Here is a 24,539-nt window from a genome sequence, read left to right as displayed (position 1 = left end):
GACACGTGCCCTGAAAATTTGAGCGAAATCCGTCGGAAAATTTTTGAGAAATTGACGTTTTTGTGACGTCATGTTCGCCATTTTCGCCTGAAAAACGGCAAAATTTCAAACGCCGCTAACATCTTCATTAGGAATCAAGACGTAACCAAAAAAGGTTATACGTGATTCTACTTTGTCTATCAAATGGCTATCTCGTTTTTTTGTGAAAATTTTGGATTTTGGCCCAAATTTAAAAAAACTGACTTTTTTGGGAAAATTATTATAAAACCAAAATTTTGAGCGTATTGAAAAAACCGGAATATATGTCAGAGAAGTAGTCTATGTGCACCTGTATACCAATTTTTAGAAGAATCGGTTAAAAAATGTGGGAGTTATTCAAAATTTTATGACGTCACGACACACAAAACTTTTGAAAAATGATTTTTTGGAAGTTCTAGACCTCGTACGGAAACAAAAATAGCACCATTTGATTCGCCGTGAAAAACTGCATCAGATAGACACCTTTTTAGGCCTTAAACCGCGCGGGGCTGGGGGGGGGGGTAAATTTTACCCCCCTCGAGAATTTTTGCGATATCTCAAAAACGGCAGCGCAGCGCCGCCAAACTTTCAGTACCTTTTCTTACATCAATTTGACACCTTCCCTGAAAATTTGAGCGAAATCCGTCGGAAAATTTTTGAGAAATTGACGTTTTAGTGACGTCATGTTCGCCATTTTCGCCTCAAAAACGGCAAAAGTTCAAACGCCGCTAACATCTTCATTTTTAAAGGAATCAAGACGTAACAAAAAAGTTTATACGTAATTTTACTTTGTCTATCAAATGGCTATCTCGGTTTTTTGAAAATTTTGGATTTTGGCCTAAATTTTTTCAAAAAAACTGATTTTTTTGGGAAAATCATTATAAAATCCAAAATTTTGAGTCTATCGAAAAAACCGGAATATATGTCAGAGAAGTGGTCTATGTGCACCTACATACCAAATTTTAGAAGAATCGGTTCAAAAATGTGGGAGTTATTCAAAATTTTATGACGTCACGACACACAAAATTTTTGAAAAATAAGTTCTAGACCTCGTACGGAAACAAAAATAGCACCATTCGATTCGCCGTGAAAAACTACATCAGATAGACACCTTTTTAGGCCTTAACAACCAACTTCAAAATTTGACCTCACTTGACCTGACCTTGACCTGACCTCGACCTGAAATTCATCCAGAGGTGGTCCATATCACTTATTGAGTGTGCCTATTGAATTCTATGAGTAAAATGACCCATAAAACATGTGTCGCACATGCCCTTTTCTTTATTTTGTTTTTTGGTGACCTGACCTGACCTGACCTGACCTTGACCTTGACCTCTGAATGATATTGTATGCAACTAATATTGTCTTGGTAGCCTAAGAACACGTTTTGGGCGATCAGTCTCAGTCCATGACTCCATTCTTCGGCAACTACGGTGCAAGGCCGATACTGTAGAAACTTGCAATTTGTACCCTTGACCTGACCTTGACCTTGACCTCAAACTTTAAATTAAGTACATGTTTTTAGTAGTTCGTGATGAGAGCTTTCGATTGGCGTTTGAATTTTCCAAATCGGACCATTAGTTCGGGAGATAACAGGGGGGGGGGTAAAATTTACCCCCCCAGCCCCGCGCGTTCGGCTGGAGACCCCAGCCCCGCGCGGGTTAACAACCAACTTCAAAATTTGACCCCACTTGACCTGACCTTGACCTGACCTCGACCTGAAATTCATCCAGAGGTGGTCCATATCACTTATTGAGTGTGCCTATTGAATTCTATGAGTAAAATGACCCATAAAACATGTGTCGCACATGCCCTTTTCTATATTTTGTTTTTGGTGACCTGACCTGACCTGACCTGACCTTGACCTTGACCTTTGAATGACATAGTATGCAACGAATATTGTCTTGGTAGTCTAAGAACACGTTTTGGGCAATCAGTCTCAGTCCATTCTCCGGCAACTACGGTGCAAGGCCGATACTGTAGAAACTTACATTTTGTACCCTTGACCTGACCTTGACCTGACCTCTGACCTACTTAAGCAAAAACATTTGGGCTCTTTATATCCGCCTTGTTGAGAGCTTTCGATTGCCGTTTTCCCCGTCTTTCTACGACCATCGGTTCGGAAGTTAGACAGGGGGCAGAATCTGCCCCCCCCCCCCCTCCCCCAGCAGGGCGCGTATGGCTGAATAGCCCAGCGGGGCGCGGGTTAAACCTGAATTTTGTGAAAAATGTTCTCATATTTATTTCATATGACATGCGGAAGAATAATTCATGACAAAAGTTATTTCGATTGTTGAAAAAACAACAATTTTTCGGGTTTGTGGTATTTCCCTAGTTTTCGTGTCAAATCCATATAGGTATCCCTAGATCTTCGCTGATTTCCATATAGAAAAGGGAAATTTCCCTAGCAGCGGTAACCCTGCCTACCAGTAAAACGCCTTTTGGGCGAAGAACGAGCGAGCGAGATAGTGAGCCCTGCACGTGCGGAAAGGCGAGAGGGTACTTCCAACGGGGCTTGTGCAAAGCACCCTTCTAACCGGTCGCTAGCGGTGTGCCAAATTTGAACGCAATCGGCCCAGCTGTTTCTGAGGTCTGGAAGCGGCATTCTGCACGTGCGCACGTGCAAACGGGGTCCAAACTGACTTTTGCACGGCACCCTACTAACCGGTCCCCAACCGTGTACCAAATTTGAGCGCAATCGGCCCAGCCGTTCTCGAGATCTGGAAGCGCCCCCGCACGTGCGCACGTGCAGTAGCACCCTAACCGCAACACATGGGAATGCATTGCCTGGTGGGTGTCTACCTGTAGGGGAGAGTGGGGTGGGTTGTATCAGTTTTTACTCCGAGACCCATAACCTCGTAACTATCCGTGATAAACTCATTATTTCCATACCATCCCCTTCCTTGATTCTTCTGCTTTTTTGTGCAAAGTAACTTTTCCGCTACCTCTACCAGTTTTTCTTCTACGGTCTCCCGAATAGAACAATGTTTTTGATACAACTTGCCCCATGGCTTGGGTGAGTTGTATCACATGGTGGGGTAATTTGTATCACTATTTCACGTTTCAGGGAGTGTGCTTGCTACTGGTTTTGAACATAACAACAACATTAAATGGGGTTAACCCTCGCCCTGGCAGGGGGGGGGGTCGATGCGACCCCCCCTAAGGTTTTTCGAAGATAGCGTAAAAACGGCGGCGCGCAGCGCCGCCAAATTTGGCACAGCCTATGGGACAACCTTTTTACATATGACCTAAAAATTTCAGGTCCGGGTGACCTTGGGTCAGGTCACCAGGTCAGAAAAACCGGTACAAGGTCATGGTCAAATTTCAATTTTCTTTTTGCACCTGTCCAACTCACAGTTTTTGACTGATTTCCTTCAAACTTTCAGGATGTGCTAAGTTCACCGAGTTGTATGACATATAGTTCGGGTTTTTTGAGGTCACTGACCTGAGGTCAGTTAGAGGTCATTACGTCGTAATGTTAAGCCTATGGGAAAATACTAAATTCGGAAAATACTGGAGATATCCGCTTCGTTCTATCACTTTTGTGCTTTGAAACCACAGTACTTAACAGCAGGTCACTTGGTGCTTCTTTGTTCGGTGTACTTATCCATGGGTCAGGTCAAATGAGGTCAACTGAGGTCAAATGACGTTTTTGCCAATAACTTGGCACATAATGACGCTAGAGCTTAAAAAAATGGTATCATTGTGTTCCTGGTGATCAGCCGAATCGAATGATATGCGATATGATGCAAGTTGGTTAACTTGAACTTAATTTATTAATTTAAGTTTACTTAAAATTTAAGAAAAACTTTAAGTACACTTAAGCAAGCTAAAAAGTATATCATTCGACGCGCCTTGACGTGCTGAGTTCACTGGTGCTTTTCTTTTTGCTCTAACTTAATTAGATCAAAAGTTATAAGCGAAAAACTTTTGACCTGTTTTTAGCGAAATTTTTACATTTATACCCCCCAAAACCCCCCTAAATATTGACCTAAAGCAACCAAATTTGCACAGGGGCGAGAACTCCAGGGGGCCCACCTACCTACCAAATTTGGTGTTTCTAGGTGCCATAGGAGCCAATCGCGAGGGGGGGGGGTCGCATCGACCCCCCCCCCCCCCCTGCCAGGCCGTGTTATGAAAAATGCCCTGCCAGGGCGAGGGTACAATGTATAGGTATGCTCAAAGGCTTCACTTTATTAGACCAAACTTTGGTCAATGCAATCCGAACGAAACATCAACAGACTAGACGCAAAAGTGGCCCGTTAAGAGCAAAGAAGCCAACACATTGTGCCGAAATGGAACGAGCATTGACTAGCTACCTACAAACGCGAGCCAGGGCTTAGCTTTCGCGATCAAAAGCAACATACCCATACATACATACATACATACATGTTACAACACACCCCACCCGGCTCTGATACAACATGTACCTAGCCGCCATCTTGGAAAAAACATCCTCGTGCTAAAAAAACAGCGGACAGCTGGAGAAATCCGTTTTCACTCACGCAGCCTTAGAACCTACCCTCACCACCGCTACGGAGATCTTTCAAATTCGTGCACATCTAAATGCCCAGAACACACATTTTCTTGCAACTTGTTTTTTTTTAGAATGACATTAAAAAAACATAAAATCGGCTCTCACCTCGAGACGCGTCCACTCAGCCACAAGACAGAACAGGGAAAGATGGCGCCCGGAAAACCTCGTCGGCTGGTCGTGTCGCGAGCGCCATCCATTGGATAAGTTTGGCACAATTCGCCCTGATACAACTTGGACATGATACAACTCTCCCCGCTCTCCCCTATGCCAACTGTTTCAGCGAAATCGCCCCAGCAATTACCGAGTTTTGAAATGGGAACAAATTTGGCACCTCTTCTTTTTGCACGTGCAGTGGGGGTCACCCACATAGATCAAGAGTAGGTATCCGACCTTTGGTAGAAAGGATGCAGCTACCCTACAAAAATTACCGCAAGACAATCACCCAAGCGGCTGCTGAGATATGAGCCTCTCAAAATCACTACTTTTGCAAAACAGCTTGAACACCCTCGACTTTTCACGTGGCACGGTGGCACATGCCACGGCGGTCACTGAGATGTGTCAAAAGTAGTCAATTACGGTCAGTTTGAATTGACAAAAAAGACCGCAGGCAAATCGATCCAGCGGTTGCTGAGATATAAGCCTCTCAAAAGCGTTACAGGCCGGGCCGGGCCAGGCCGGGCTGGGCCGCTCGTGCCGCTCATACTGAGATTTTTCCGTTATATTGAAAAGACTTCGCTTCGCTCGCTGCGCTCGCTCGTAATAACTGATTTGAATGACTAAACATACCTAATTAGCGCCTAACCTCCGGTATATAGAAATCAGTGCCATAGAAGTGAGAAATAGTTGCAACGCGCGATTAAAACCCTCGCGGGCCCGGGGGGGGGGGGGCGTTTTTCGCCCCCCCCCTGGCGAATATTTGCGATAACTCCCGAACGCTTAGGGATAGGAAGGCGAAACTTTCAGTACCTTTTCTCCCATCAATTTGACATCTTCTGAAATAAAAAATTTGGACCTAGCCCCCTTGATGACGTCACAAGGTCCATTTTTCTAGACCCCTGCACGGCAAACTTCGGCGTCACAGACGCAAACTTCAAATAGCTGCTAAAAATAGAGTTTTAGAGATAAAAACAAATTACGAGCACGGCTGTGTAGCGTTTGACCTAGAGAAAAATAGAAAAATAGTTTTGGTGACCTGAGGTCAGAGGTCAGGTCAACGACCCCGAAATGTGGTTTTAGTTTTTCGCAAATAACTTCGACAAAAATGGTCGTAGAGCTACGGCAGTGGTACCATCGCATTCGCCTTGTCAAGCCGCGTCGAATGATATATATTTTGTTCGGAAAAGGTCAAGTTTCATGTTGACCTCATGTGACCTCGAATGACCTCTGGTTGACCTTGACACATGAAAGGTCGTTTATGATGGATTTGTACCCGCTGATCACGAATCTGGCATCTATTTTCCTCTAAGCCTTCATTTAGAGCTTCCGGATGGCAAAATTGTCTTATTTATTATTACTAACTTGAATCAGTGAAATAGCCTCTAGCAGGGATACTCTTCTGTGACCTTGACCTTTGAGCAGCCTTGTATCGTAAGATGAACCACAAATAGGGAACTGATAAGCCTCAAAACATTTCAAAACATCTTGGAAGTTAGCACGCAAGATGTGCGAAAAGGTGCCAAGTTTGAGGTCAATTTTGAGCGTGACCTTGACCTTGACCTTTGATTTGGAGCACATTTTCAAAATCCTCAGATTCTCTTCTTTCGTTTGACACCCAATTTTGCCGGTTTGATGCAGCCTGCCGTCCTCTAGAAGGCTTACTTTGAGATCACTACACATGTCCCGTTTTTGGCCTTTGACCTTGACCTCTGACCTTGAAAATTGACCTGAGGTCAAAAATTTTAGGTGCATTAGAATCGTCTCGTAAGGACCTTTCGTTTGGTATCGCTTTTGTTTCCGTAGCTCCCTTATTTACGGAGTTAGACAGGGGGGGGGGGCGAAAAACGCCCCCCCCCCCGGGCTGCGGTGGTTGGGATTACCCCCCGGGCCCGGCCGGGTTAACCCTCGCATGTGTGCGGCGTTTGCCAGCTTCTAATGTGTAGGGGGGGGGTCGGTTGGACCCCTCCCTTGCCGTTTGGCCCCTGATCGAGCTAGAGCTTTGCGAAAAAAACGAGCGTGCTACCCGTGACGAGAGGAAACCGATGATACCCAATTTTAAAGGTAGTGTGCCAGCTTTCCTGGACCGTATGGAGTTAATGGCCCAGATAAGGAGAACCGGATTTTTAGAACTTATCCATACCTTCAAAACTCATGGAAACGTCTTAAATTCTTCAAATTTTGAGTACCCCAGTGCGAAATTCGCCCCGACGGGTTGTCGGTCGTACCCCAACCACATTTCACACCACTATGAACAATAAATGCACACACTGAAATCGCTATTACCGATATGCTCATCCAATCAAGTTTCGATAAACCCGTTCATCATCATCTCCTGCGGTTTCGAACACGCCTGTTAGGTGGTGCGGTAGACCGCGCCCAAAGCCAGGGCCCCGGTAACGTGAGGTAGCCGAGTCGGGGCAGCGTGCGCTGACCCAAGCCGGGGCCGCGCGTCCTCCCGGTGTCATGTGATAGCCCGGGGCTGCCCGCGGGGATGCGGTAGACCGCGCCCAAAGCTGCGGCCCCGGCTTGGGTCAGCGCACGCTGCCCCGACTCGGCTACCTCACGTTACCGGGGCCCTGGCTTTGGGCGCGGCTTCTGCTCATACTTTGTGGTGCGGTGGTGGTGCGTCGGGCCGCGCGCCCTGACTTCGGCCAAGATAAATGCGTCAGCTGATCATTGTCATTTCTGCCACTTGCGTGTGGTGAAATGGGGTCATAACTTAAGAGACGGCTTTTTCATATCAATTATTTTACATAAAATCATATTTCAAACCATAAATAATGTTTGACAGCCAAATAAAAGATTACAATACCAATACAGGCTTACAGTTTAAGGCTCGACATTGTGTTGTCTACGATTAGACAGCTGATAACTCATTCCCGTACGTCGTAACTCTATAATGACCTTTGCTGTGCGCCCCATTCGCGATTGTTGCCGACGCCTGTTTGCAGGTCAGCCCACTACAGTTGTTATACATATCGAAAAACCGATAAACTTTTAGGCGAAAAAGGCACTATTCCAGGCCCATTTTTGATTTTTTTGCGATATTAGGTAAAAACAGAAGATTCTTATCCTAGGAAAAATAAAATGGGAAATCTTTCAAAGGTGGCACACTACCTTTAAGGTCCACTTTTTGAACCAAACACGTACACATGTGATAAAATGAATGTCACCATCGTGTTCTACGCCAAAAATTACCCATAAAACATGTGTCACAGGCTGCGAATATCAGTTTTGATTTTCGGGGATATGTGCCTACCCGGTTGACCTGACCTTGACCCTGACCTATGCTTGCTTGACCCCTAAATGGAACTGACACTCTTGTAGGCCTTATATGAAAGATTGTGCACCGTTTTGACAGAGTTTATTACGAGAGGCGCCCATTGCGAAGTCCTGAAGTCCATGATGCTACTGAAAGTCCGATTTCAGGTGTTTGACCTGACCTTGACCCGACCTGTGACCTCCAAATTCAACTTAAAAGTACTCATCTGAAGCGTCTCGTCGCGCTCTTTCGTTTGCCGCCTCGTGCGTTCCGCTGCGCCTATTGGTTCTCGAGTTATCGGCTGAGGGCGTTTAACGCCCCCCCCCCCCCCCCAGCAAACGGTGGGTGGCGAAATACCCCAGCAACTGCCGGGTCAATTGCTCTGTTGACGGTTAGTTATTAATAAATTTACTATCAATGATTCAATTTATTAACGGTTTACTCCATTAACGGTTGGTTGACAGTAAAGTGCAACTAGGCGTGGAAGTTAATTGGTCCGCGCTGTGACTGTCCGAGATGAGGGAGGACTGCGCTGACCTCTGTCGCCCACTAAAGCTCAGACAGAAGTGGAACACAGGCAGCGATCATAACTCAGGACTTTTGACCTTGATCTTTACCAGGACCAGCGGATCCGACCCGACGTCGACCCTTCACTGAACGCCCTAAGCGAGTCGACGTGGCAGAATCGAGCACTCTATAAAGTACTGACTAGAGATGTCAATCGGATACCAACTTTTTGGTATACCTACCGATACCAAACCGATACCAACTCGGAATTTGGTATTTCAATCCTAATGTGCTTGGTATTTTGTTGGTATCATGAACCCTCGCTAATGTTTAAGAGGCTAAGAAATCGGTAAAAAGTTGGTATTTTCCTCATGTTCCCAAGTTGGTTTGGTTTCGGTACTTCTTCAAGTTCTTCACGGTTTTGGTTGGTATTTGGTTTGGTATCGGTATTCCGATTTTCCGTAATTGACATCACTAGTATTGACGCGTTTCATTGACATCGTCCAACTAAACACGACTTTAACCCGCGCCCTGCTGGGGGGTGTTTGAACACCCCCCTTGTGGTTTTTCGCGAATATCTAAAAAACGGCGGCGCGGAGCGCCGCCGTTTTTGGTACACCTTATCATACATCAATTCTACACATGTTGTGAAAATTTCAGACCAAGGTCATTCAAGGTCAGGTCACCAGGTCACTTGAAATGACCTCACCTCATAAAAACTTTCAATGTCTGTCATAGCTACACCGAGTGACCGATCGCTTTGAAACTTTCAGCGATTGCTTAGAGCAATAGCATGTACAAAATGTATATCTCAGAAATTTGATATCGATGACCTAAGGTCAGGTCAATTTTGCGACCTCCCCATTATAAGTCAATGGGAGAAAATTGAAATGCGCCTCTTTTGGATGAAAGACATTATACACACTCCCAAACACCGAATTACAAGTGGTTTAGACACACTGAACTTGAAAATGGTGTCCGTGACCCTTGTTTATGCCCTGAGGTCATCTTAGGTCACGAATGGTATCTAACAGTTTTTCGCAAATAACTTTTGATAGAGGCATGCTAGAGCGATGAAAACGCCTTAGATGTGTTCAGCTCGACGATACGGATCGACTGATATGCAACATGACCCTTTCCGGTCAGGTCATGACCTTGACCTGAGGTCAAATTTTCAAGTTGACCTTTCAAGGTCAAGTTATTGTTCATTCGATGCGTCTTGACGAGAGGAACACGATGCCGGTAAAAGTAAGCTCGTACAAGGCTTGGGTCAAAAGTTATTGGAGAAAAACTGTTTTCGAAAATGTCGACTATTTTTGCAGTTTTTGCCCCCTGCAGGCAAAACCGTTGACCTTAGGTCAAATCTGAGAGAATTACTCAGAAAGGGCGTTCATAGGGCTATCGAATGCGCTTTTCCGCGGCGCTGTAGCTCTATTGGTTCCCGAGTTATGCGTTGGCTTCTTGGAAATTTTCGACATTCGACCTGGAAATCGGCGAAATTTTGCCTTCAATGACCTCTGGTGACCTGACCTTTGACCTGACCAAAAAATTGACTGAAGTGATTTCGTCATTATTTTTTACGCTCTTTCGAACGCCGCCTTCCGCGTATCGCTACGTGGCCCAGGAGCCGAGTTACAAGGGGGGGTGTTCAAACACCCCCCCCCCCCCAGCAGGGCGTGGAAATCCAGGACCCCCAGCAGGGCGCGGGTTAACTATGGTCCGGCTGATTCAGACAGAGTCTACATCTCAATATTAATTACATAGGTACCGGAAAATGTAACTGCAAATGCTGCAAAACATGATCGAAATTATGAACTATGAAAACGTACAGAAAAAATGGTGGTTTATTATATACGTAGTACGTAACTTTACTTTAGGTAATAGGTATTCCTTTCCAATGATGAGACCATTTATTCATTGATGCATGAGCATTTATTATCGTAGGCGGTAACATAAGCAACGCTGAACCGTTCCAATAGGCCACCGTGCGTCGGTCACTGGCCGCCAGTATCGCGGCTTCCACAGTGTGTCTGGTGTGCCACCGAATTGAGTGTTTGAGCCGTTCGAATGGCCCACTGTGCGCCGGTCACCGACCGCCAGTATCGCTTCGGCAGAGTGTCTGGTGTACCGGCGTATCGTATGTTTGTGGAGCGGCGGCTCAGTGTTCAACCACAATCGGCATCAGTCGCAGCTGAGAGACCGAGAGAGTGAGAGTCGCGGCTCTCTGTGAGAGGGAGATCGGGTCGGTTTGACCCTGTCCGTGCATTGCAGTGGATTGCAAAGTGGCTCGGTGACTGAGAGTTGTTACGCTAGAGCTGTTGGTCGCTGTGACCGCGCCGTTCGCGATGCTCACGCGTGTGACGGCTGCACTGCTAGTGCTGGCCGCGCTGGTCCCGGCGCTGGCGCAGTACCAGCCGACCTGGGAGTCGCTCGACTCTCGGCCGCTGCCGGAGTGGTACGACGCCGCAAAGGTGGGCATCTTCATCCACTGGGGCGTGTTCTCGGTACCCAGCTTCGGCAGCGAGTGGTTCTGGAAGCACTGGCGCGGCGACCAGACGGACAAGTACGTCCAGTTCATGGAGCAAAACTACCGGCCCGGCTTCACCTACGCCGACTTCGCGCCCGACTTCACGGCCGAGTTCTACGACCCTGCACAGTGGGCTGATCTGTTCCAAAAGTCGGGCGCCAAGTACGTGGTGCTCACCTCCAAACATCACGAGGGTTTCACGCTATGGCCGAGCAAGTACTCGTGGAACTGGAACGCCCTGGACGTCGGCCCGAAGCGGGACCTGCTGGGTGACCTGGCCACTGCCATCCGCAACCGCACGGACCTGCACTTTGGCCTGTACCACTCTCTGTACGAGTGGTTCAACCCGCTCTACCTGAACGACCGAGTCGCCAACCGGAGTGACTTCGTAACGGGTAAGACGATCCCGGAACTTCACGAGCTGGTGGAGACTTACCGCCCTGACGTGATCTGGTCGGACGGTGACTGGGACGACACGCCCGAATACTGGACCTCCAAGGAGTTCCTGGCGTGGCTCTACAACGACTCGCCGGTGCGAGACTCGGTGGTGACCAACGACCGCTGGGGCCAGGGCACCATGTGCCAGCACGGCGGCTTCCTCACCTGCAGCGACCACTACAACCCCGGACACCTGCTCGAGCGCAAATGGGAGAACGCCTTCACGCTGGACCGCGTCTCCTGGGGCTTCCGGCGCGAGATGCGCCTCGAGGACGTGCACCCGATCGAAGAGGTACTCGGCGAGCTGGCCGAGACGGTCAGCTGCGGTGGCAACGTGCTCATCAACGTGGGGCCGACGCGCGACGGCCGCATCGTGCCCGTGTTCGAGGAGCGGCTGACGCAGCTGGGAGAGTGGCTCGGCGTCAACGGCGCCGCCATCTACGGCTCGCGGCCGTGGACGGTACAGAACGACACGCTGCAGGGCGACGTGTGGTACACGCAGCGCGCCGGCGACGTGTACGCCATCGCGCTCTCCTGGCCGGCCGGCGGCCAGCTGACGCTCGGCTCGGCGCCGCAGCAGCTCACCAGCTGCCAGCTGCTCGGCCACGGACCGGTACCCTGTCAGGACGGTGTGGTGGAGTTCCCCGACCTCACCGAGGTCACCGGCCGCTGGGCCTGGGTGGTGCGCTTCTCCGCGCCGCAGAGCGACAACCGGGTCAGCTACGAGGTCCCCGAGAAGGCGGCGGGGAAGGAGAAGGTGGAGACACCGAGCGTGGTCAACCTGTAGTGCCGATTCGGAGCGGCTCGGATGCTGCGCACTCGAGAGTCTGGTGTCAGACACCGGTAGGCCTGGATTTGGGCTGAATTAGCGTCTTTCGGCTCAAGTAATTATATTACCCTTGAATGCAAATTGATATTCCACCTATTGTGATTTGTTATACATATCCTGTGAGTCACGCAGAATAAATACAGAACAACTACACCTTTTTGCGTTGTTCGATGGCCAATCAGCAAAACCTATTCGTCCGATCAGCACATAGGTGGCGCCAGTGAGAGGCATTCCGGCAAAACCTTCAGCATATGGGCAAAACGGAATGCTGATCCCACTCCACAGTTCGTCAGTTGGTATTACCTTCGCTATTCGCCATAACTGATTGAGTTCCGGCAAAACCTTTGACGATTTGGATAAATGCTTCGTCTTTCGTTAATATCCCTTCGTCGTTCACCAAAACATCCCCATGCTAATTTCGGCATTCCTCCAGTGGCGGCGGAAGCAGGGGGGCAAGGGGGGCAGCTGCACCCTAAAGCTATGGAAAGGGGCGCCTCGAAAATCTGTAGAGGAGGCAGGAAGTTGAGAGGTGCGGCAACCATAAAGCTGAGCAGTGCGACACCGCAACTGATAAAGGCACTTGTGACACGAAGAGGGTGGCAATGACGTGGGAAAAGTATATTTTGATATGCTGAAGAGTGGAGGGCATCCTTATCTGAAACAAAGGCAGATGCTGCCGACCCTGTCGAATATAATCTTGCCAGGCGATAAAGGCTAGGAGGGCGCAGCCACTCGAGAAGCGCGCCATGCGGAAGAGGGGCGCCTGCATGCGAAAGGGGGGCGCCTGTGTGTGGGACGAAAAAGAAACATTTATGGAGACGTCTTTGAAGGCGATAGCCTCCGAACGCCAACACGAACATATGAGGGCTTATAGCGTTGCAGGCTCCATGCGACAAAAAGGGGCGCCTGATGGCCGATATGCGAGAGGAAATTAGTTTGTGTAACATTTATCGGGGGCGGTTTGCCGTTTACAACATATGAATGTTAAGGGAGGTCCGAGATTGGGGCCTGTAAAATTGCACTGTCCGTATGGGCGGTTACACCCCTAGTGCTAGGGCGTATTTTGCGGTTTTTTTTACTGGGGAGATGATTATGACCAGGAATAGCACTCTGCAAACTTCTATGGGCGCCTGTATAGGGGCGAAACTGATTTTCCAATGCAGGGACGGCCATCGGCATTGTGGGGCGGCATTCATTCTACTGGGGCGTCTGCCAGTGTTGAAGGGCGGTATTCATTTCAATGGGGCGCCCGTTGGTGTTGATGGGCGACATGTATCACCTGGGGCGCCTAACGGAGATTGGGGCGGCTTAGTGAATGACATTGAGCCAGGATGTCCGTTCCGAAGGGCTGACGTGATACTGATGACACCACTGAATGCAATAGTGCAGTGCAGCCCAGGCGGCATGCTGCTTACCGGCCTGCAATTCTCTGTCACCGAGTTAGTGTTATGGATTCGGCGCCTTATTCACTAGTCCACACGAAGATATTGGAACCGTGGAACTCTTTTCGATATGCCTTATTCGGAGAATCTTATGATATGGTGATGAGGTTGTTTCTAAACGAACATTATGAGGGTTACATTTACGCTATGGAATGTAGGTACCTAACTATTTCTCGTTACATAAAAACTGTAATTCTGAACGTGTTAACAACAGGTACAACACATTGTCAAACGTCTCTTCACTGTTTGTGTTAATACAACCGTGTATATTGTAAGGGGCGCCCAGCGGGAAGGGGCGCTTCAATATCGTTTGCACCCCTATCCTAGAATACCTTCCGCCGCCACTGCATTCCTCATAACATTTCGTCAAAACTAAAAACAGATCGCCCCTTTACAGAGAAGTATTAATATGACCGGGTTTATACAGTGCAGTGCGAGGCATAGGTGGCGAAACTCGTAGACCATTGATCTACATAAAAATCGGTAGCGTTCATGAGCGCCATAGGTACAATGTAGATGGACGTAGCTGACATGTTATCGGCTCTTTGAAAAATGGACAGGCAACAGAGCAACAGGCTGGATAAGTTAACCCCGCCTCAAACACCAAGGAACAGGCAACAGGCTGGATAAGTCAGCCCCGCCCCAAAAACCAAGGTGTCCGGCCGGCAGGGCCCGGCTTGCCATCTGTCTGCCATGCCCTCGCGAGTCCGACCGGCGCGGCCGCCCGAGGCGTTGTCCCATGACATCGCACGGGCAGTGACGCGATAATGACGGCCGACTTCGTGGTTTGTATCGAAGCGTTTAGGAGTCCGACGCTCAAGAATCTACATGCCTACTCGGTATGGCGCCGGCAGTCTCCTCGTAGCTATGGTATAACTGCCTTTTTCGGAATTCAATGGTTAATTGGTTGCAAATTGCGCTGGAACTGTCATAAGCCTCATCCCTGAATGCGTGATTAACGTTAAACATTGAATATGGCTAGATAAGCACTACATCATTGACATTTTGATCATTGACGAAAGTTTTAAATAAACAGTCATTGTTTACGCACAGTACCGATGAATTTTGCACATCGACTAACCATTTTGTGAAATGTCGAAGCATTATGACAATCTGACAAAGTGTTTTGCCTATGACGAACATTGTGCTCAATGACAAAGAGTTATGCAAAATGGTTAAATGGAGTCCAGCCTGTTTTGCCGACCGTCTAACAGTGATGCACATCGCCGATGGGTTATTCTGAATGACGCTTGTCCAAACTGATGCCGAAATGGTTATGACGATTGGCCACCGAACAACGCAAAAAGGTGTAGTAGAGAACAGACGTCAGACGTGCTCGTGTACTTCTCGCCCATACTTGGACGATAGGAAGGCATTCAAGTGACACACCAAAAAGGTCGAGGACCTTTTAAGGTCACCAAGATAGCTAACACAGCTCGTACTGAGATAGCCGTATCACTGCTGTTTGTATTCACCCGACCTAAGTAGGACCTTCCTTGGCAGGCGTTTTATCGGGAAATACGCAGTCAATAGTCGGGCCGGCCGAGCCGAGTTCGTTTACGCATCGGTCACCTACATTCAGCTCCGATCAGTTCGATTGGTGATCCAGTTGAGGCCGGGGAACAATCGTTAAGCATAAAAGAACACTGGCTGTTTCATAATCCACGTTTGTCGTTTACACACGGATAACGTTTGCCGGGGCCGTAATGTGTCATGTACGCATAAAAACATAAAAAGCACAGAGCGTATGATATCGCATTTTATCACATGCACTCTGCGGCGTGTAGTAAGTGTACACTGTACGCCCACGGTAGAGATGCATTACACTGCACCCGGAATCACTTACCGGTAGTAATCTGAAGAATAAATATCTCTGGAGAGACCGAAGTCTGATATTTTGACGGTCAAATTATCGCCCACCAGGCAGTTGCGTGCGGCCAGGTCCCGGTGCACATAATGGTGAGTGCCCAGGTAGGCCATTCCTGCCGGTGATACATATACATATTAACGTGTTGCAACACTAGGGCTATCTAATAACACGATCACTTCTTTTATAGAATTTACAACGTCACCTGTCTTGTCAACTCTGGTCAGTGTCCGACTAGCCCGAAGCAGACTCAGTCAGAGTAGCATTGTGCCACCCACCAGCCGCCGTGCGCCATGACCCGACCCGAGTGTCCCGCCAGTCGCCACCCATCACCATATTGTCCCATCTCTCACCGTCAGCCACCTGAGTGGCGATGTGCAGCAGGTGTTGCTCGGTCAGCGGCGGTCCGGCGGCGCCGTCCCCGCGCGGGGACCGGGCCACCAGCAGCGCGTGCAGGTCGCCGCCGCTCATCCGCTCGAAGACCAGACAGCGCGGAGTGGCGCGCTGCACCACCCCCAGCAGGCGGACGATGTTCGGGTGACACAGCTCGGCCAGGAGGCGGCCCTCGCGCTCAAAGTCGCGCTCGGTGCGCGCAGAGACGTCCTCTTTGAGCGTTTTGACGGCCACCGGCAGCGGCGCGCCGTCCGTGCCGTAGTCGGAGAGCTCGCCGCGGAACACCTTGCCTGCCGGATCACGGGAGGTCAGGAGAAGGGAGACGGGTTAGCTACCCACTGCTTAAGAACGGCCATCCATCAGTATCATGGACTGCGGTTACGGGCTTTTATATTACATACGTGACTTAATGAAGACAGTTCCAGCTTATAAGAAAAGTGACGAGCACGGAGCTACTATACTTACCAAACTGTCCCTCTCCGAGCTCCTCCTTGAAGGAGATGCTCTTCAGTTCCAGCTCGATGGCCTGTGGTTTGGGCGGTGGGTCAGCGGCCAGCTCCGGGTCCGTCCTCGGCTTCTCCGCCACCACTGTCAGCTTGGTGTCCGCACTGCTCTTGGTCGCCGGTCCTCGCCGAGCGCAGCGGCAGAGACAGCCCAGCGCCACGGACAGCAGCGCCAGGACGGCCAGGGAGCCGCTGACGTCACAGGCGGGACTCGACGTCAGTTAGGAGCCAGCAGAGAACAAACTCACATCTCAGAATCAATAGCTTTGTTGGCGACGCCAACAAGCACTACTAAAAATAAATGCAAGCATTAAGACCCTATAAAGACGTGCACAATTGGACGAACGAGACCATGCACTGCTGATGGGGAGCCAACCCACACTAGGGCGCCCTGAGAGGCAGTGCTCTACCACTAACCATGGCAGGACGATGTACCAGATGTACCAGAGCAGTGGCCGGTGGCAGCGCGGCACGGCGCACAGCTCGGCCTGCACGCCGCCGCCCTCGGAAGCCGTGTAACACCAGGGCTGTGGCCGTCCCTCGCCCGGCCAGTTGCGGCAGAAGGCGTGGCCGCCGAGCACGGCCGGCTGGCGGCGCGCCAGGCGGGCGTACTGGCCGTGCCGGCTCCAGGCGCGGCAGCGGCGGCCGGAGGCGGCGCGCGCCTCCACGCCCCGGTACCCGGCGCCGTCCCCGTGGAAGCAGGCGTCCTCGGGCCGCGGCGGCGCCACGTCCGGCACACCGAGCCGCAGACAGCCGGCCGCCTCCGGACTGCCCACCGGCGGCAGTCGCTCGCACACGGGCAGCTCCACCTGCGAGAGGATGGGGTGCGCCAGCGCGATGGCGTGCTCGCGCTTACAGCGGGCGTCCCGCAGCAGCTCACACTCGTCCCGGCAGATGCGGCGCGGCTCTCCTCCGGCACCGCACGGCGGGAACGCCGACAGGCAGATCCCCGGAGCGGCGAACTCGCTGCACTCCTGCCGCCCGCGGAACGAACAGTCAGCGGACAGACCACTCGGGCCGGCTGAGAGGCCATCAAAACACGGTTAACACTCGCCGAATGGTAGGCTGTGATAACATCGTAGGTTGTATAAACAAACTATTCTGTCATAATTTTTATCAAAGCTGTTGCGTTAATATGCTTGAAAACAAACAGACAGGAAGCCGTAACTGCAGAGGATATATCCTCTGATGAGAGGTGCCGCTGTTTACTCGAATCGTTGATATGGCATCGATAAGGCATCTGTTACCGCCTATTTTGAGCACTCGGCGGCGCACTCACGTTTCTTTATAGGGGCTCGCGAGATAATTTGCTTCTTTTAATCAATTTAACGCGAATTTAGAGCATCATCCTCCCATGTGTTCCCTACCTGAGAGAGGTCGGGTGAGTCCTGCACCACGGAAAGGGCGTCTCGCACGCGCTCCTCCACGATGGCCAGCGTGTCGGGCGGCCGAACCAGCACCGTCTGGTTGAGTAGCAGGAAGGCGCACACCTGACCGCGGTAGGGCGCGCACGCCGTCCGTCCCTCGGGTGGGGACGTGGATGGCGAGCCCCGCGGCCACAGGCGCGCCGCCCGGCCCACCGAGCGGCCGTCGGATGACCTGTCCGAATGGGTACTTCTTTAACCTTCCAGGCGGTGGGGGGGGGCATTTTTTTGCCCCCTCTTTAGTTTTTTCAATATATCTCGAGAACCGCTGCGCCGATCGTCACCAAACTTTCAGTACCCTCCCGGGAGCAGCTAGCGCACATGGTGACCAAAAATTTTCCAAAGGCTATGATAGGTTGGCCGCTAATGACGTCAGAGTGACGTCATTTTTGCCATTTTCGACCCCAAAAAAGGTTTCGCGGGCAGAGCTGTCAGGCCTACAGCTTTAGAGATACAGAAAAATGTTTCAGACATAAAAGGTGTGAAATCAAAAGGGCTACAAAACTGCAATTTCGGTGTTTCGAATTTTTTGGATTTTGACCACCAAAAATAAAAAAAATATATTTTTTGAATATAATAGCCAAAAAATCTTTTTTTTCATTTCAAAAAAAACGGAAAATATGTGATAGTCCCTACCGCCTTCTATCTACATACCAAATTTAAGATCGATACCTCTTTTTTGGCCAAGTTATAGCGAAAAAACTGTTCAAAATTGTTGACGTCAAATTTTCAAACTCAATTTTTAGCAATTCTAGACATCGTACCGCAAAACAAAGACCACCATTAGACTCCCCGTGACGAGCTGCATCGAATCGATACCCATTTTATTCAAAAATATCAACTTTGAAATTTGACCTTTTTTGACCTGACCTTGACCTGACCTCCACCAGAAAGTGACCTAAACCGTATCTGATGGTCTTATAACCAACACCATTGAGTTGGAAATGAAAAACTGGCCATAAAACATGCATCGCATAACCTTAGTAAAGTTGGGCTCATGTGGTGACCCTTGGTGACCTTTGGTGACCTGACCTGTGACCTGACCTGGTATGACCAGTGACCTCTAATAGCAACATATGTACTGGACAACTGACGCCTAATCGCTGATTTTCGACAAAATGCGTTTTACTCGGTGTTATAGCGCTTTCCCTATAGAAGCCCCGTGAACGGTGAAACATTTTATCTTTGACCTGACCTGTGACGTCATCGGTGACCCCGAGGTCAATGAAATTTGGTTTCCTTCAACAAATTTGACAGGGCTATCGAACGCCCTTTGAATTTTCCGGATCCGTCCAGTAGTTTCGGAGATACGGGGGGGGGGGCAAAAAATGCCCCCCCCCCCCACCGCACGGAAGGTGGCTGGTAGGCCCACCGCCTGCCGGGTTAACCCTATTAGTGGCAGGGGGTTGTTTTTATCCACCCCTCAGGTTTTTCGGGAATATCTCCGAAACCGCTGAAGCTACGATGCTGAAATTTTCTGACTTTTCCTAAAACTAAATTGGGCACATTCCCTGAAAATTTCAAGTTCATAACTTTACCAGGGGCGGCTCCAGAGCACTGGGAATTGGGGGGTCCTATTCGTGAAGCGAGTCATTTGGGCGAAGATCACGTCGATACTGCACCAGTTTTACGAACAGTGAATGAAAGGTATCATGCGATAACATATACAGTTATTGTGCATCCTCTTTTGACACGTTTTTGCTATAATAGGCGGATCCAGGCGTCCAAAAAGGGGGGTTATGTTTTACCTCCCAACATAGGTGCCCTGACACCGCCTATGCATGACCAATACAATTGTAGTCGTTCTCTCATAAGAAAATTGTAACATAACAAGACCATTACCACCCTTTTTAGAAACAGTACCAACAAAAACCTTATTTACTATACTTTTTGTGTACCCCCAATCTCAATGATCTGTATCCGCCTATGATTTTTGAAAATGCATATTTTTAGGATCGAACTATAAATATACTATACATATACTTTAAATATAAATATACTATATATATACTACACGTATAAATATACTATATTCTAACTATAGCTATCGAACAGGTGCATTAAAGAACATTGAAATTTGCTCATGACCTTGTACCGGTTTTCTGACCTGGTGACCTGACCCAAGGTCATCCGGACCTGAAATTGTCAGGTCATATGTAAAAAGGTTGCCCCATAAGCTGTGCAAAAGTTGGCGGCGCTGCACGCTGCCGTTTTTCGGCTATCTTGGAAAAACCTTAGGGGGGGGGGGGGTGCTCGCATCGACCCACCCCTCTGCCAGGGCGAGGGTTAGGTAATGGCTTTTCCGCGTCATTTATCTTTTTTAAGTTTCTTAGATAAGCGGACGTAGCAACAGATGCTCCTCCCTACTTGATGCATGATGAGATAGGTATGACGAGTTTCATGGCGCTTTGTGCCCCGGTTTTCTGCTGGGGAGTGTGACCGAAAACGTCACTGTTCTGGTTCCGTATAAATTTGTCAAGAATTTTCCGCTGGTAATCAAAATGTCGGCTGTGCCTTTTGATCTGATTTGTCTCCCAATTGGCTGTCCGACTGAGTTCAGACGCGTGCTTCGTTTGCCTATCGTTCTTCCCGTCCCTTCCGTCCAGCCGGCGCTCAGCGGCCCGATCCATGTGGGACCATGTGTGGGCTACAATCCATCTATTAAATCCCTATTAACATTTTTTAATTTTTATTATTTAGAAATGTAGATCACGTTGAGCGAAATCGAATGCCGTTTGAATTTTGAAAATCGGCCCGTTAGATCTCGAGATATCAAGGGGGTCGTAAACAGCCCCCCCTGCCACTAATAGGGGTAGCCAGGAGCCTGCCACTAATAGGGTTAAAAAGAGTCAATGCCGCAAGTATTTTTAGAACAATGAAAACTCATACCGGCATGCAATGGGCAGGGTGCAACAGATGGCAAACCTTCAGTAACTGTCAAGTTCTGGTCAACCACAGGCTAAATTTCTAAGTGACCTTTAAAGGTCAACTTTTAGTTCATTTCAAGCGTCTTTCCGAGAGGAACCTGATGGCGGTAAAAACAAATGTCATGCATTGTTATGTAGAAACATTGCCTCTGCATGTGTCTAATTTGGCAGTTTTCGTCCTCCGCGAGTCGAACCGTTGCCCTGCGGTCAATCTGAGGTCAAGACTGCACTCTGCAAAAGTTATTTGAAAGAGCTATCGAACTATAAATATACTATACATATACTTTAAATATAAATATACTATATATATACTACACGTATAAATATACTATATTCTAACTATAGCTATCGAACAGGTGCATTAAAGAACATTGAAATTTGCTCATGACCTTGTACCGGTTTTCTGACCTGGTGACCTGACCCAAGGTCATCCGGACCTGAAATTGTCAGGTCATATGTAAAAAGGTTGCCCCATAAGCTGTGCAAAAGTTGGCGGCGCTGCACGCTGCCGTTTTTCGGCTATCTTGGAAAAACCTTAGGGGGGGGGGGTGCTCGCATCGACCCACCCCTCTGCCAGGGCGAGGGTTAGGTAATGGCTTTTCCGCGTCATTTATCTTTTTTAAGTTTCTTAGATAAGCGGACGTAGCAACAGATGCTCCTCCCTACTTGATGCATGATGAGATAGGTATGACGAGTTTCATGGCGCTTTGTGCCCCGGTTTTCTGCTGGGGAGTGTGACCGAAAACGTCACTGTTCTGGTTCCGTATAAATTTGTCAAGAATTTTCCGCTGGTAATCAAAATGTCGGCTGTGCCTTTTGATCTGATTTGTCTCCCAATTGGCTGTCCGACTGAGTTCAGACGCGTGCTTCGTTTGCCTATCGTTCTTCCCGTCCCTTCCGTCCAGCCGGCGCTCAGCGGCCCGATCCATGTGGGACCATGTGTGGGCTACAATCCATCTATTAAATCCCTATTAACATTTTTTAATTTTTATTTTTTAGAAATGTAGATCACGTTGAGCGAAATCGAATGCCGTTTGAATTTTGAAAATCGGCCCGTTAGATCTCGAGATATCAAGGGGGGTCGTAAACAGCCCCCCCCTGCCACTAATAGGGGTAGCCAGGAGCCTGCCACTAATAGGGTTAAAAAGAGTCAATGCCGCAAGTATTTTTAGAACAATGAAAACTCATACCGGCATGCAATGGGCAGGGTGCAACAGATGGCAAACCTTCAGTAACTGTCAACTTCTGGTCAACCACAGGCTAAATTTCTAAGTGACCTTTAAAGGTCAACTTTTAGTTCATTTCAAGCGTCTTTCCGAGAGGAACCTGATGGCGGTAAAAACAAATGTCATGCATTGTTATGTAGAAACATTGCCTCTGCATGTGTCTAATTTGGCAGTTTTCGTCCTCCGCGAGTCGAACCGTTGCCCTGCGGTCAATCTGAGGTCAAGACTGCACTCTGCAAAAGTTATTTGAAAGAGCTATCGAACTATAAATATACTATACATATACTTTAAATATAAATATACTATATATATACTACACGTATAAATATACTATATTCTAACTATAGCTATCGAACAGGTGCATTAAAGAACATTGAAATTTGCTCATGACCTTGTACCGGTTTTCTGACCTGGTGACCTGACCCAAGGTCATCCGGACCTGAAATTGTCAGGTCATATGTAAAAAGGTTGCCCCATAAGCTGTGCAAAAGTTGGCGGCGCTGCACGCTGCCGTTTTTCGGCTATCTTGGAAAAACCTTAGGGGGGGGGGGTGCTCGCATCGACCCACCCCTCTGCCAGGGCGAGGGTTAGGTAATGGCTTTTCCGCGTCATTTATCTTTTTTAAGTTTCTTAGATAAGCGGACGTAGCAACAGATGCTCCTCCCTACTTGATGCATGATGAGATAGGTATGACGAGTTTCATGGCGCTTTGTGCCCCGGTTTTCTGCTGGGGAGTGTGACCGAAAACGTCACTGTTCTGGTTCCGTATAAATTTGTCAAGAATTTTCCGCTGGTAATCAAAATGTCGGCTGTGCCTTTTGATCTGATTTGTCTCCCAATTGGCTGTCCGACTGAGTTCAGACGCGTGCTTCGTTTGCCTATCGTTCTTCCCGTCCCTTCCGTCCAGCCGGCGCTCAGCGGCCCGATCCATGTGGGACCATGTGTGGGCTACAATCCATCTATTAAATCCCTATTAACATTTTTTAATTTTTATTTTTAGAAATGTAGATCACGTTGAGCGAAATCGAATGCCGTTTGAATTTTGAAAATCGGCCCGTTAGATCTCGAGATATCAAGGGGGGTCGTAAACAGCCCCCCCCCTGCCACTAATAGGGGTAGCCAGGAGCCTGCCACTAATAGGGTTAAAAAGAGTCAATGCCGCAAGTATTTTTAGAACAATGAAAACTCATACCGGCATGCAATGGGCAGGGTGCAACAGATGGCAAACCTTCAGTAACTGTCAAGTTCTGGTCAACCACAGGCTAAATTTCTAAGTGACCTTTAAAGGTCAACTTTTAGTTCATTTCAAGCGTCTTGCCGAGAGGAACCTGATGGCGGTAAAAACAAATGTCATGCATTGTTATGTAGAAACATTGCCTCTGCATGTGTCTAATTTGGCAGTTTTCGTCCTCCGCGAGTCGAACCGTTGCCCTGCGGTCAATCTGAGGTCAAGACTGCACTCTGCAAAAGTTATTTGAAAGAGCTATCGAACTATAAATATACTATACATATACTTTAAATATAAATATACTATATATATACTACACGTATAAATATACTATATTCTAACTATAGCTATCGAACAGGTGCATTAAAGAACATTGAAATTTGCTCATGACCTTGTACCGGTTTTCTGACCTGGTGACCTGACCCAAGGTCATCCGGACCTGAAATTGTCAGGTCATATGTAAAAAGGTTGCCCCATAAGCTGTGCAAAAGTTGGCGGCGCTGCACGCTGCCGTTTTTCGGCTATCTTGGAAAAACCTTAGGGGGGGGGTGCTCGCATCGACCCACCCCTCTGCCAGGGCGAGGGTTAGGTAATGGCTTTTCCGCGTCATTTATCTTTTTTAAGTTTCTTAGATAAGCGGACGTAGCAACAGATGCTCCTCCCTACTTGATGCATGATGAGATAGGTATGACGAGTTTCATGGCGCTTTGTGCCCCGGTTTTCTGCTGGGGAGTGTGACCGAAAACGTCACTGTTCTGGTTCCGTATAAATTTGTCAAGAATTTTCCGCTGGTAATCAAAATGTCGGCTGTGCCTTTTGATCTGATTTGTCTCCCAATTGGCTGTCCGACTGAGTTCAGACGCGTGCTTCGTTTGCCTATCGTTCTTCCCGTCCCTTCCGTCCAGCCGGCGCTCAGCGGCCCGATCCATGTGGGACCATGTGTGGGCTACAATCCATCTATTAAATCCCTATTAACATTTTTTAATTTTTATTTTTTAGAAATGTAGATCACGTTGAGCGAAATCGAATGCCGTTTGAATTTTGAAAATCGGCCCGTTAGATCTCGAGATATCAAGGGGGGTCGTAAACAGCCCCCCCTGCCACTAATAGGGGTAGCCAGGAGCCTGCCACTAATAGGGTTAAAAAGAGTCAATGCCGCAAGTATTTTTAGAACAATGAAAACTCATACCGGCATGCAATGGGCAGGGTGCAACAGATGGCAAACCTTCAGTAACTGTCAAGTTCTGGTCAACCA

At 48.6% G+C, this 24,539-nt stretch overlaps 2 protein-coding genes across 2 annotated transcripts in view; one reads left to right on the top strand and one right to left on the bottom strand.

Moving 5' to 3' along the window:
* LOC122375683 (inactive tyrosine-protein kinase transmembrane receptor ROR1-like) overlaps positions 1 to 24,539 on the bottom strand; it is a 41,402-nt gene that overhangs the window by 5,029 nt on the left and 11,834 nt on the right. The window contains exons 2-6 of the mRNA XM_043355170.1: positions 17,847 to 18,078; positions 16,897 to 17,453; positions 16,442 to 16,671; positions 15,937 to 16,266; positions 15,563 to 15,698 (exon numbers count right to left, since the gene is read on the bottom strand). Coding sequence (XP_043211105.1) covers positions 15,563 to 15,698; positions 15,937 to 16,266; positions 16,442 to 16,671; positions 16,897 to 17,453; positions 17,847 to 18,078 — 1,485 coding nt within the window. The remainder of the gene's footprint in view (positions 1 to 15,562; positions 15,699 to 15,936; positions 16,267 to 16,441; positions 16,672 to 16,896; positions 17,454 to 17,846; positions 18,079 to 24,539) is intronic.
* On the top strand, positions 10,596 to 12,423 carry LOC122375684 (alpha-L-fucosidase-like). Its single transcript, XM_043355171.1, has one exon. It carries the CDS (start codon positions 10,826 to 10,828, stop codon positions 12,230 to 12,232), a length of 1,407 nt encoding a protein of 468 aa, XP_043211106.1. The 5' UTR covers positions 10,596 to 10,825; the 3' UTR covers positions 12,233 to 12,423.

Source organism: Amphibalanus amphitrite, unplaced genomic scaffold (assembly GCF_019059575.1).
Source record: "Amphibalanus amphitrite isolate SeventyFive unplaced genomic scaffold, NRLGWU_Aamphi_draft 001894F_arrow, whole genome shotgun sequence".
In the NCBI taxonomy this organism is placed as follows: Eukaryota; Metazoa; Arthropoda; class Thecostraca; order Balanomorpha; family Balanidae; genus Amphibalanus; species Amphibalanus amphitrite.
Note: the sequence above shows the minus strand (reverse complement) of the source record. Positions and strands in the feature narration are given on the sequence as shown.